Here is a 14,417-nt window from a genome sequence, read left to right as displayed (position 1 = left end):
CATCAATCGCGCTGAAATAAATCGAGACACTCGATTGCAATCGTCCATTCGACATTACCAACATGCAAGGCGATGAAAATAGTTCCCCTCCTCCTCCTCCTCCAACAGTTATAACATTTTCCGCGATTAAGATAAGCGGCAAAAAAAAAAGCATTGAAAACCACCCCCCCCCCCAAAAAAACTGCCTCCTCCCGAGTCACACAGCATCACTTGCAAATCAAGCTTTTTTAAAATTTGCAATGTGTTTTTTTTGGGGGGGGCGATTTGGTCTTTCATGGCCACCGTCACATCTACAGTAGCACACGCACAAGTTGAGAGCATTGCAGGAAAGAAAAGTTTGGGCAGCCCCCTGTGGGAAAGTGGAGCTTTCTCGCTTTCGGTGTGCACTGGCGGGGCAAGCCCGGGGGAGCTTCGCCCGCGCGCCCAGCCGCGTCTGGGCTCACATTCGGATTTGGAACGTTCAGTCGGCCACCACGCCCCCCAACTCCCCCCCCCCCCCCCCCCCAACCCCGGGCCGTTCCATTCGAGCCATTGTTTTTCGCCATGCTCGAGCCGCTCGCTCGCTGGCTGCAGGTGCTGCTGCTGCGAGGCAGCGAGTTGCTGCTCGGAGGCGGTCTCTCCGAGCCCGCGCTCGCCGTCCTGCCCGCGCTCGCTCTCAGCCTGCTGCTGGGCGCCGTGGCGGTGCTGCTGCTGCTGCTGCTGGCGCTGGCGGCGGCGGCGGCGGTGGTGGTGGCGGTGGTTTTCGTGCGGGGTCGAGGCCGTGCTGCCGCTGCCGCCACCGCCGCTTCTGCTTCTTCTGTCGCCGCCAGCCGGGCCCTGCCGATCGGGCAGATGCTGGAGGAGGAGGAGGAGGAGCCGGCGGCGGTTTGGAAGAAACGCGAAGAGCCGAAGAAGAAGAGGAGGAAAGAGAAAGCGAAGGTAACGCCAGGAGAAAGAGAGAGAGAGAGAGAGACGCTGCGGTTAGGGAGATTCAGGGGAACAATGTGCAAACGGGTGGAGCTTGGTCCACTTCCAAAAAGCGGCAGTTGAGCCTCATCCGAACAATACCCGCCCCGCGCGCTGGGACCGTTACCCTCACGCGCAGCGGGTTAAATAATCAGGGCGACAACACAACAAAAACAAACGCAAGCGATGCGATAGGGTAACCACAACGTCCACAAACTCGGGCCTCTTACGGAAGATAGAATAGGCGGCATTGGTCACGAATGTAAATCCAATCGTTTAACCGTGGGACGTCCAGTCATTCTTGGGAGTCCTGCGCACGGCAAAAAAAAAAATAATAATTAATGTGGTCTTGTTGTCCTTCGGGGTTTATATGTGTGTGTCTTGTCTTATCTATACAGCAACACCTTGGCTGGAGTGTGCCTGGGCAATTCCTTTTCCAAATAACGGTGTTAATGACATAATACTTAATGTTTTTTTTCTTATTACTATGGGGTTGATTCCACACACACACACACTACACAAAAAAATGACATAATACATTAAGCTAACCATGTTTTTTTTTCTTATTACTATGGGGTTGATTCCACACACACCACACAAAAAAAAAGTTTCTACTTATAAGTACAGGCATAGCCATGGAATTGCCCTCCCCAACTCCTGGTATCTCTTGTCGAGTTAAAACAATTAACTAAATTAACAATAACAGGGGAGAAACCGAGCACAGCCCCTAAGTCAGGTCCGCTGTAAAACCAATGAAAAACTTTAAGGGAACCTTGCAAACATCAAACCAAGATGTGATTAAAGGGGTCAACAAAACACCCCAGTCCCCGCGGTGCCCACCGGGCACGGAAGGCCCCAACTCCTGGTAGTTTCCATGTTCCCTGCTGCACCCCAAGCAGCCTTTTAACCATGTTATGTAATAAAAACTTGCACATGTGGGAGAAGAGATTAATCACAGTGATCGGTGACATTTTCACTTCTCTGTTCACACTTACTGTCATGATCTACTAGTTTGTTTACTTTTTTTTAAAAAAAAGGAAAAATCACATTTTAATTCTGGAAAGTGCCAAAGGGCGTCAGGGTCTGTAGGAGTCGTTTACCGTGAAGAGCCGGCTCAAGTTGTCGCTGCGGCTAAATGTCAATGCTAATTTTACCAGGTGCTATATATCTACCAAGTAAATAATCATGAATTCTTATTTACTCCAAGCGCAATAATGCAGCCCTTGGTGCGTGAGATTGTGGTAACTATTTATTTCACTGCACACAGCCACAGGTCACGCTTTTCATCATGATGTGCTCTTCCTCAAGTCATGCGGTTGTTAAGTGAGAGATGAGTTCTCATTCATCTTACTGTACTAAGAAGCAGTTTGCAGAAAAGCAGTTTGCAGAAATGCAAAGATGCAAGTCAGTAACAGCAGTTAATTAATCTAGCTTGCATTATAAAACTACAAACTAATAAATAATTAGTTGCACATTCGGTAATTCGAAATATTTCTTCACCACCATTAATTCATTCTGTCTCTATGAAAATGAACAGGTTCAGGGATTGATTCAAACCTGAGTTAACTAAATCCTTGCTGGGCTGGTCAGGATTCTCAGGATGGCGGCCGGTGACTAGTGGAGTTCCGCAGGGATCTGTGTTGGGACCACAACTTTTCACTTTATACATTAATGATCTAGATGAAGGAACTGAGGGCATCCTGGCTAAGTTTGCAGATGACACAAAGATAGGTGGAGGGACAGGTAGTATTGAGGAGGCGGGGAAGCTGCAGAAGGATTTGGACAGGTTAGGAGAATGGGCAAAGAAGTGGCAGATGGAATACAACGTGGGGAAGTGTGAGGTCATGCACTTTGGTAGGAAGAATAGAGGCATAGACTATTTTCTAAATGGGGAGAGAATTCAGAAATCTGGAGTGCAAACGGACTTGGGAGTCCTAGTCCAGGATTCTCTTAAGGTTAACTTGCAGGTTGAGTCGGTAGTTAGGAAGGCAAATGTAATGTTGGCATTTATTTTGAGAGGACTAGAGTATAAAAGCATGGATGTGCTGCTGAGGCTTTATAAGGCTCTGGTCAGACCACATTTAGAATATTGTGAGCAATTTTGGGCCCCGTATCTCAGGAAGGATGTGCTGGCCCTGGAGAGGGTCCAGAGGAGGTTCACGAGAACGATCCCAGGAATGAAAGGCTTAACATATGAGGAACGTTTGAGGAATCTGGGTCTATACTCGATGGAGTTTAGAAGGATGAGGGGGGATCTGATTGAAACTTACAGAATACTGAAAGGCCTGGATAGAGTGGACGTGGGGAAGATGTTTCCATTAGTAGGAGGGACTAGGACCCGAGGGCACAGCCTCAGAGTAAAGGGAATACCTTTTAGAACAGAGATGAGGAGAAACTTCTTTAGCCAGAGAGTGGTGAATCTATGGAATTCATTGCCACAGAAGGCTGTGGAGGCCAGGTCATTGAGTGTATTTAAAACCGAGATAGATAGGTTCTTGATTGGTAAGGGGATCAAAGGTTACGGGGAGAAGGCGGGAGAATGGGATTGAGAAACTTATCAGCCATGATTGAATGGTGAAGCAGACTCGATGGGCCGAATGGCCTAATTTCTGCTCCTATGTCTTATGGTCTTATATCAAAACGTTTTTGTTTATAGATCCAAACTATATTATAAAACAGCTGCATGATGGCCCTGACCTGATTTGAAGCACCAGTCGAATGGCTGTTTTGGTGCCTTGCAATAGCACAGATTTTATAGTAAACTTTTGTAACCCTCAGGCTAAATGTTTTTCCATTCTGGCATTTAATGTGTTATCGATCACTCCCGTGTCAGGCGCATGATGGCTTGCTGCACAGGAAAGTTTCACCTCCACTGCCTGAAAAATGCTCAACTCCAGCTCATGAGAGCATCCAATACTGTAATAGTGTGAACCCTTGCTACCACATGGAGTGGTTGTTGAGGCGAATAGCATAGAGATGCATTTAAGGAGAAACTAGAAAGCTCTCAAGGGTGAAAGGAATATAAACATGTTTAGAGTGCAATGATGCAAGTAGAGTGGGAGGACTCTTAAGCGGAACATTGAAGGCCTGTTTCTGGGCTGTAAATTTGATGTAATGTTCTGAACTTTTGCAATAGGTACTGGGCTAAAATTGTTACAAACTTAACTAACACAGGATTCTCACAGTGGATTGAGTTTAAATCTGGCTGCAGAGATGAAAGAACAATATTCTAACTAATTGTGTAGCCTAGTTGTTTCTTGTTTATTAATAGTGATATATTAAATAAGACATAGGCTACTATGGCACTACATTAAATGCATGACGCAATGGCTGAGCATTTAAGAACTCCAATTAAAATGGCAGTCCTGACACTCTTAGTCTCTTTAAAAATCTTTCATCAATATATATATTTATAACATTTAAATAGTGACTGGTTACTAAATAAGTTTTTAAAAAATGGCAACTTTAATTATACTTAGAATTCTTTTATCGTGATCAGGAATTTGCATATTTAGAACAATGCTCTTTGGGATCCTACAGTCAGTGCCTGCATCTTGAAAAGGCTTGGCCATCTTTTGAAAGTTGCCCTTCTCCTATTGACAAATGTCAAGAATGGAATTAAGGCATTTTTCTTGTTGCTTTTAATATACAAACCCCCATGTCCACAGCTGTGTGATCTGGTTCTTACATATTTTTCTTATATTTGTTTTATTTTCTTTTTAAATCACTTCCATCTTTTTAAACATCTTTCGCCTCTCTCCTCCACCCTCACCTCCAACAACATGCAAGGAGCTCATGGACTTCTTTGTCACTAAGATTGAAACTATTCAATCAGCCGTCTGCGCCACTTACCTTCCTTTCCCTAGCCCACCAGGCCAAACATCATCTAAGTTTCCTCCTTGCCCTAGCTCTGAACTTTTTATCTTTGCCTAGTTTCTTTCCTGTCTTCCCTCATGTCCTCTCTGAGCTCATCTTGTCCATGAGCCCCACCTTCTGCTTTCGTGGCCTTGTTCCCTCTTACCTAACTCCATCGATGTGTGGAAGCAAAACACCAAGATCCAATGTAGTGAAAAGAATGAAGTCTTTTTAATCTCCGGTATCCCTCCCAGAGACTGACATCACAAAGGGATTAAAGTCAGACTGGCCTTTTTGATACGGTTTAGCCCCTTTGCTATTGAAGATTGCCTTTCAATTTATGGTGAACAGGGTTTAATTGATGGAGTCTATGCCTGATGTAGCGTCTTTTATTTGTTCAAAATACACACACACACTTTGGATAATCAAAAAAAAAACTGCTAACCACCCACCTTCTCTTCCAGGCTTCCATGTTAGCTGATATTCAACAGTGGTGTCTTCTCAGACACTGTCCTTATCCCTTTCAAATCTGTCTTCATCATTCCTCTCCTCAAAAAAGTAACTCTTGACCTCTCCATCCTTTCAAGCTACCACCCCATCTCCAACCTCCTTTTTCTCGTAAAGTCGTTGAACTTGTTATCACCTTCAAAACCAGTGCCCAAGTTTCCTGGAACTCCATATTTGAATCTCTCTAATCAGGGTTCCACCCCTGACACAGTACCAAAACGACTCTTATCAAAGTCACAGTGACAGCCCTATGTTACTATGATAAAGGTAATCTTAAAGGTATCTTTTCTTGTCTTTATCAACCTGTCTGCAGCTTTTCACATAGTTGACCACACCATCATCCTCTTTTCCACTGTCTTCCAGCTGGGTGGTACTGCACTTGCTTTGTTTCATTCTTATCTATCTAACCATAGCCAGAAAATTGCCATCAATGGCTTCTCCCTCTCTCATGCTACTAGCTTTGGTGTCCTCTAAGGACCCATCCTTGGTCCCCTCCTGTTTGTCACCTACATGCTGCTTCTTGGTGACATCATCCAAAAACACACACAAATTGACAGTACCCACTTCTACCTCACCAACACCTTCTCCGGAGCCCTCCACTGTGTCTAAATTATCAGGCTTTTTCCACCATCTGGTACTGAATAAGCTGTGAGAAACGGGAGGATTTGACCGTGAGTGAGGCAGGTAAAGGCACCGAGCGGACAGTACTGGAGGGGCTTTAGTTTGCACTTGTCAAACAAGTTCGAGTAAAGGGTGTGCGAGGAGACAGGCAACTATGCCGGACTGAGTTGAAGACTGAGTGAGTAGCGAATTAGGTTCATAAAGTAAGTTCTGGTAAGTCTTTTTCAGGATTAAGAATCAAGATCTGACATAGTACTAACCTTCAAGTAAGTTAGGCTAGCTTGTTAAGTAGAGAACTGCCTGGAGTGGCAGTTATCTGTCAATCACCTGAAAGCAGTTGCTCAAGTGGTGTTAATTACTTTAGCAGAAAGCTAAACTCGAAGTGACTCATCAGAATGTCTATGAAAGACCTGCAGTCTTTTCAAGGGGCATGTGAGGAGATCAGTGACTATGCCGGAGTGAGATGAAGGCTGAATGAGGAGTGAATTAGGTTCACATGGAAATTCGCTGCATGGGGAAAAAGAAGTGTAGTATACATAGGAATTATTCTAAATTAATTAAGTGAGTAATTAACTAAATAACATAAGTAACAATGGAAGGACAGGTGTTATGTTGCAGCGATGGAATGTGGGCGCTTTTGGATGCCAAGGCGATCCATGACAAACACATCTGCAGAGAGTGCAAGCAGCTAGGGGAATTCTGGATCAGGATTATTGATCTGGAAGCTGAACTGCAAACACTATGCAACATCAGGGAGGGGAAGAAATACCTGGACACCTTGTTCCAGAAAATGGTCATGCCTCTTAGAAACGTCTGTTTTGGTCAACAGTGAGGGACAGGAGGATGTGACCTTCAGTGAGGCAGGTAATGGCACTGAGCAGACAGTATTGGAGGGGCCTCAGACTTTGCAATTGTCAAACAGGTTTGAGGTGTTCACAACCTGTGTGGGTCAAAACGAGGTCTGCAGGGTGGATGAGTTGGCTGGCCACGGCACCATGGTAAAGGAAGCCGTTCAAGCAGGGGGAGCAAACAGGAATGTAGTGGTAATAGGGGACAGTATAGTGAGGGGGATTGACACTGTTCTCTGCAGCAAAGAGCAAGAGTCCAGAAGGCTGTGTTGCCTGCCCAGTTCCAGACATCAGGACATCCACTCAGGGCTGGAGAGGAACTTGCAGTGGGAGTGGGAGGATCTAGTTGGCGTGGTCCATGTAGATACCAACGACAAAGGCAGGATAAGGAAAGAGCTTCTGCATAGTCAGTATGAGAAGCTAGGTACCAAATTAAGAAGCAGAACTTTAAAGGTAATATTCTCTGGCTTTCTACCTGAGCCATGTGTAAATTGGCATTGGGCAAATAAGATTAGAGAGATGAATACGTGGCTCAAAGAGTGGAGCGGGAGAAGTGGGTTCCGGTTCATGGGGCACTGGTATCAATACTGAGGAAAGTGCTGAGACGAGTGCTCTTGCGAATTGCATAACTAGGGAAGTAGATGGGGCTTTAAACTAAGTAAGGGGGTGAGGGATCAAACTTGGGTAGATGTGGTAAATCGAGGGGTAGATTCAAGGCAGGAGACCATAATCGTAATATGGAGAATGAGGGTCATAGAATAGCAGAAAGGGACAAAGATATAAAGCCTAAAAATACACCAGTAGTCAAAACTAGATGTTACCAAGATAACAAAAAGACAAAACTAAAGGCTCTGTATCTGAATGCACGTAGCATTCATAATAAAGTAAATGAATTGATAGTGCATATTGAAGTAAATAAATATGATCTGATAGCGATTATGGAGATGTGGCTTCTGGATGTCAAGGACTGGGTCCCGAATATTGAGGGGTATATGACATTCAAGAAGAATAGGAAGCTAGGTAAAGGTGGAGGGGTAGAACTGTTCATCAAGGATGGCATTGATGCAATAGTTAAGAGTTGACCTTGGTTCAGGAAATCAGGATGTGGAGATGAGGAATCGAATGGGAAAGAAGTCACTAGTGGGAGTGGTCTACAGGCCCGCTAATAGTAACCACAGCGTAGGACAAAATATACAAGAAGAAATATTGGGTGCATGTGATAGAGGGACAGTATTAATCATGGGTGATTTTAATCTACATATAAACTGGAAAAATCAGATTGGAAGTAGGAGCCTGGATGAGGAGTTCATAGAATGCTTTCAAGATAGGTTTTTTTAGAGCAGCATGTTCTGAAACCAACCGGAGAGCAGGTTATATTAGATTTTGTATTGTGTAATGTGACAGGATTAATTAATTATCTCAGAGTGAAGGTATCCCCTAGGTAGCAGTGACCACAATATGATTGAATTTTACATCCAGTTTGAAAGGGAGAAGAGTGGGTTTAAGACTAGTATTTTAAACTTAAATAAGGGTAACTATGTGGGTATGAAAGCTGGACTAGCTGAAGTGAGCTAGGATACTAGGCTAGAGGATAGATCAATAGAGAAGCAGTGGCAGACATTTAAGGGGATATTTCAGAATGAGTATATTCCTACTATAAAGAAAAATTCTAAAGGGAGGACCCACCATCTGTGGATAACTAAAGAAGTTAAGGAAAAAGCATATAACTGCGCAAATATGAGTGGCAGGTCAGATGATTGTTCAGAATATAAAGAATGGCAGAGAATGACTAAAAGGTTAATCAGAGGAAAGAAATTAGAATATGAGAGGAAGCTAGCTAGACATGTAAAAACAGATAATAAGAGTTTCTACGGCTATTTAAAAAGGAAAAGGTAAGTAGTGAGTGTTGGTCCTCTAGAGAGTGAGAATGGGGAGTTAATAGTAGATAAGGAAATGGCAGATGAAATGAACAAATACTTTGCTTCTTTGTTCACTATGGCAGATACAAAAAACATTCCAGTGTCATAAAACTATTAATGTATATTATTAGAAATTATTTTTCTTTTAAAATAGATGCTTAGTCTGTGGACGTGTCTTAATTGGATTAAAGCCAGCTAGTCTGGGTGCTTTGATGTATACTAGTTTTGAGATGTAAGAGAGGTAGAGTGCATTTCTGTTTTGTTGAATGGAGCATTCAAGAAGGACAGTGAAATCTGCACCTAGCTAGCAGTGACCAAACAATGTTTATATTATTAATAAGATTGGTACTATGAAAGGGGTTTTATTGTTAGAAGAGGTGGAGATCAAAGGGGCTGATGATACAATGAGAATTTACATTCAGTGAGTTGTGCTAGGTATAACCAATAGCAATTTTGTGTGTGCAGGGCAGTGGCAATGTAAGATCAAAGCCTATAAACCTACCACTGTGCCTGCAAAGGAACCAAAGTGAAAGGAACTTCATTTTGAATTTGTAAGTTGAAAATGCTTTGCCTGATGTCTGCTTAAAGTCTAGAGGTTGTTGTTGCCTTAATGGAGATTAGTTTGGGAATTTGTTAAAAGTTATGATAGCAGTAATTTGTAGTCATGTGTATCTATTTAACTTATGTAAATTATTAAATGTCTCATGTATTTTGATATAAAACCCTCTCGAGAACTGGTGGTCTGATTCCTGAATTTAGAGCTGCATCTCAAACATACCATTTAAAAATACAGGTAATGACAGTTGTTTAAAGTTTCCCTCTGGGATTTTAAAAATAACTCAGCTTTACCAAATGCTGTGTCATAACATCCAGTAATAGCTGTAAGTCAAGAGGTGGAAGGGAGAGGGGGACTTGGTGAAATTACAATCACTAGGGAAGTGGTATTCAGCAAACTGATGGAGCTACGAGCTGACAAGTCTCCGGGTCCTGATGGACTTCATCCTAGGGTCTAAAAGAGGTGGCTGATCCGGTAGTCGATGCGCTGGTGTTAATTTTCCAAAATGCGCTAGGTTCTGGAAAGGTTCCATCTGACTGGAAAGTAGCAAATATTACCTCTCTATTCAAGAAGGGAGGCAGAAAACAAGAAACTATAGGCCAGTTAGCTTGACATCTGTCATGTGGAAGTTGTTAGAATCAATCATTAAGCTGGGCACTTAGAGAAACTCAGGGTAATCAGAAAGAGCTAGCATGACTTTGTGAAAGGGAAATCATGTTTAACCAATTTATTGGAGTTCTTGGGAGTAATATGCGCTGTAGATATAGGGGAGCCTGTAGACATCCTGTACTTAGATTTCCAAAGGCATTTGATAAGGTGCCACATTAAGGGTTATTGCGGAAAATAAAAGCTCATGGTGTAGGGGCTAACATATTAGCATGGATAGAAGATTGGCTGGCTGACAGAAAACAGAGTATGCATAAATGGGTCTTTTTCTGATTAGCAGGATGCAATGAGTGGAGTCCAGGGGCTGAATTTTCCCTTCGTTGGGGAAGAAGTTGATGGGCGGATGCGTGCGGGCACGCTTCCGATCGGCACCCCCGATTGGAGGTGCGGCGCCATTTTAAGTGGGCGGGCCAATTATGCGCTCCCTGTGCGGGCAGGGTGGGGGGGATTCCTAAAATCGAGTGTGTGCTCTTTTGCGCATGCGCACGAAAGAGCGTACTCATCTCCCTGAGGCTAAGTGTAGCCTCAGGGAGATCGTCTGTAAATCACCGCGCGTCATTTTACGCATCGGCGAGGGGGGCCCTGCCCCCGCTTGCCGACGGTAAAATCCAGCCCCAGGGGTTTATGCTGGGGCCTCAGCTTACAACTTATATCGATGACTTAGATGAGGGGAGTAAAGCATGGTAGCTAAATTTGCAGATGACACGAAGATAGATAGGAAAGTATATTGTGAAGAGGACATGGAGGTTGCAGGTGGATATAGATATGTTGAGTGAGTGGGCAAAAATCTGGCAGATGGCGTTTAACGTGGGAAAATGTGAAGTTGTTCACTTTGGCAGGAAGAATAAAAAAAGAGCATCACTTAAATGGAAAACAGCTGCAGAATTCCGAGGTACAGAGGGATCTAGGTGTTCTCGTGCATGAGTCACAAAAAGTTAGTATGCAGGTACAGCAAGCAATTAAGAAGGCCAATGGAATGCTATCCTTTATTATGAGAGGAATTGAACATAAAAGTACGGATATTATCCTTCAGTTATACAGGACTTTGGTGAGACCGCATCTCAAATATTGTGTGCAGTCTTGGTCTCCTTATTTAAGGAAAGATGTAAGTGCACTGGAGGCGGTTCACAGGAGGTTTACTAGATTGATACCTGGAATGAGTGGGCTGTCTTATGAGGAACGATTAGATAGACTGGGCTTGTTTCCACTGGAGTTTAGAAGAGTGAGAGGTGACTTGATTGAAATATATAAGATCCTGAATGGTTTTGACAAGGTGTACATGGAAAGGATGTTTCTTGCTGTGGGTGAGTCCAGAAAAAGGGGGTGCTATTTTAAAATTAGGTGTTGCTCTTTTAGGACAGAGTTGGTGAGAATTTATTTCTAAGGGTTTTGCGACTTTGGAACTTTCTGCCTCAGAAGGTGGTGGAGGCGGGGGTCACTGAATATTTTTAAGGCAGAGGTAGATAGATTCTTGTTAGGCAAAGAAATCAAAGGTTATCGGGGTAGATAGGAATGTGGAACTCGAAACTCAAACAGATCAGCCATGATCTTATCAAATGGCAAAGCAGGCTCAAGGGGCCAAATGGCTTACCTCTGCCCCTATTCATATGTTCGTATGTTCCTCCAGCCACGATCTTATTGAATGTCATAGCAGGCTGAAAGGGGCAAATGGTCTTACTTCAGTTCCTATTATGTTCTTATTTACATATCAGGAAAACTGAAGCCATTGTCATTGGTTATCAGCACAAAATCCGTCACCTAGCCCCTGATTCCATCCCTCTCCCTGGCATCAGTCTGAGGCTGAACCAAAAGGTTCTCAGTCATGGTATCATATTTGATCCTGAGATGAGCTTCTGACCACATATCTGCACCATCACTGACTGCCTATTTCCACTTCTGTATGAGTATTCCAAAGCCCTCCTAGTGAGCCTCCCAGTTCTGCACCCTGGAAGAGCCATCCAAAATTCTGCTCATATCCTAACTCACACCAAGTTCCATTCAACAATCACCCCTTTGCTTGATGACCTGCACTGGTTCTTGTTTAAGCAATGCCTTGATTTTAAAATGATCATCCCTGTTATCAAATCTTTCCATAGACGCGCCCCTCCCTATAATCCCTGTAATGTCGTCTAGCCTTGAAACCTTCCGAGTTCTGTAACCTCTGTATCCCTCTAATTCTGGCCCCGGTGTATCCCCGATTTTAATCATCCCACCACTGGGATTAAAATGAGAGGCTAGTTTTTTTTCTCTCTTCGGTTGGCGCAGACACAATGGGCTGAATGGCCTCTTTCTGCACTGTCACTTTTCTGTGGTGACTGTGCCTTCAGCTGCCTAGGCCCTAAGCTCTGGAATTCCCTCCCTAAACCTTTCTGCCACTCCACCTTGCTTTCCTCCTATAGGATGTTGCTTAAAGCTTACCTCTTTGACCAAGCTTGGTCATTTTCCCTAATATCTCCTTAGATGGCTTGTTGTCATACTTTGCCCTATAATGCTACTGTGAAGTGCCTTGTGACATTTTATTATGTTGAAGGTGCTACATAATTACTTGATGTTTGGGGAGAATGGAGTAGCTTTGCTTCAGTACTGCAGTATAGGAAATCAAATGTGTAAGTCTAGTTTGGTTTACATGCCTTTCTGCACTGGCTATGCATTAATTTATATTGTGGAGCTATTGGTAACTCCAACAGTAACCATTTTGTAGATCCGTGGGGTCTAAGCCTATGTGCATGCTTTGAAATTACTGCTCGTGTACCAACAGAGAGAAGGGTACATGCAGTGATTCCAAAATCATCAGTTGATAGTGTAAGTAATTGTTTTCCCACTCTCACACATGCACACATGTAATATGTCATACTATGTTAGCTTCTAGCTACTTTTATCCATTACAAGATGAAACTTTACTTTTTTTTTGCAACCAGAGTTAATGGCACAATCACATCATTTGTCCAATCTCCCTTACATTCTATCCAGTTTGAGAAAAGCAATAATGTCTTACAAATGCCAGTTTAAAAAAAGAATTGAAAGGTTCTGAACTAGAATGCCTGTAAGAGAGAGACTTTTTTGTGCAGCTATTTCTGAACTATTTTATTGGAATATTTTGACTTGTGCTTAACTCTTTTGTATCATTCTGAAATTATGTACTCAATCAGTCCCTCACCCTCATAATGGGCCGGATCTTTCTGGATCAGGCCATCTCCTGGTGTGCCCCTTTAGTTAAAATTTTCTCTACATCCTTTAACTTCAATTCTTTTTGCTTCATAACTTGCTGGAAGTGCGAGGTGATAGTGACGTGGTGATGGTACTGGGGCATCTGGGACCTTAGTTAACAGCAGGACAAATAGTATATCTTAACCAATGATATTCAAGTATTAAGAAAAAACAGCGGAATGAAGGGACAGGAGAGTGAATTAAAGTGGGTGAATTGCAGTCATATAGGGTGTAAAAAGAGAAAGGAAGGAAATTTGTATTGGAAGAGAGAAAAAAGGGACAGAAAGGAAAAGTAAGAAAAAAATGTAAAAATAAAAATCTGGCATTCTTAACATCTCTAACAATAATTGACTGCACTCAGGAATGAGATTGAACCCCCTAAATTGTTCCTATTCTGAGCAGACAGGTTGATTGGCATTACATTGTTAAAAAGGTGCTTACACACCTAATTATTGGACTTTACCCTGTGGTGAGTTGAAGAGGAAATTAGTCTGAAAGTCCAGCAATTTCTTAAAAATAGCACTAAAGGTGAGATGCCATTTGTGCAAAGCAAATGGCAGAGCGGTGTAAACTGACCAACAAGTTCTGGAGATTCACTATTTGCAGCGTAGCTCACAATTCCTTGAGCTTGCTGGCCGATTTGCATATTATTAACAATGTATATCGATAACACCATTATTTTTCCAGCAAGATCCAGTTCAACATATTTTCAAATCAAGCTTAAAATCCAACTTAATTTGAAACCATCCCGAAACGTCAGCTCTTTTCTTCTCCACCGATGCTGCCAGACCTGCTGAGTTTTTCCAGGTAATTCTGTTTTTGTTTTATGATTTATAACTGGTTACTACTGATTGGGAGGAAAGAAAAGCCCACCAGCTACTCATAATTACGATCTACCTGTAACACACATGAGGAACCACCCAAATGACATTTTATGTAAGAAAGCTAGCATTCAACGGTGACATTCACTCTACTCTGGAAGTAGGTGTACTGTACCGATGAAAAGAACAAGTGCTGTTTCTAACTCTAATCTGGATGGTTTCTCAGTTTACTGCTCTTACCATTGTTTTGTTCAAGAGATTTTTGTCCTGACATGACAGATCTTGTTTAACAGCATTGCTCTTGTTTCTCACTACAGTTTGAGTGTGTGAATGCCTAATTATCATGCGGATTATACAAATAAGAATGAAAATGGCTTGCTTGGGATCTTACAATTGTATCTCCTTTCTCTGAACAATCCTTTTCTCTTTATATGTCACATTTGACATTGAACTCTCTTGAGCTTTCAGGATG

The 14,417-nt window shown here is 42.8% G+C and overlaps 1 protein-coding gene across 1 annotated transcript in view; it reads left to right on the top strand.

Annotated features, from left to right (window-relative positions):
* Window positions 1–330: 330 nt before the first annotated feature.
* LOC144680499 (protein LYRIC-like) overlaps window positions 331–14,417 on the top strand; it is a 109,321-nt gene continuing 95,234 nt past the window's right edge. Inside the window, exon 1 of the mRNA XM_078541540.1 lies at window positions 331–918. Coding sequence (XP_078397666.1) covers window positions 544–918 — 375 coding nt within the window. The 5' untranslated portion in view covers window positions 331–543. The remainder of the gene's footprint in view (window positions 919–14,417) is intronic.

Source organism: Cetorhinus maximus, chromosome 5 (genome assembly GCF_964194155.1).
Source record: "Cetorhinus maximus chromosome 5, sCetMax3.hap1.1, whole genome shotgun sequence".
NCBI classification, from domain to species: domain Eukaryota; kingdom Metazoa; phylum Chordata; class Chondrichthyes; order Lamniformes; family Cetorhinidae; genus Cetorhinus; species Cetorhinus maximus.
Note: the sequence above shows the minus strand (reverse complement) of the source record. Positions and strands in the feature narration are given on the sequence as shown.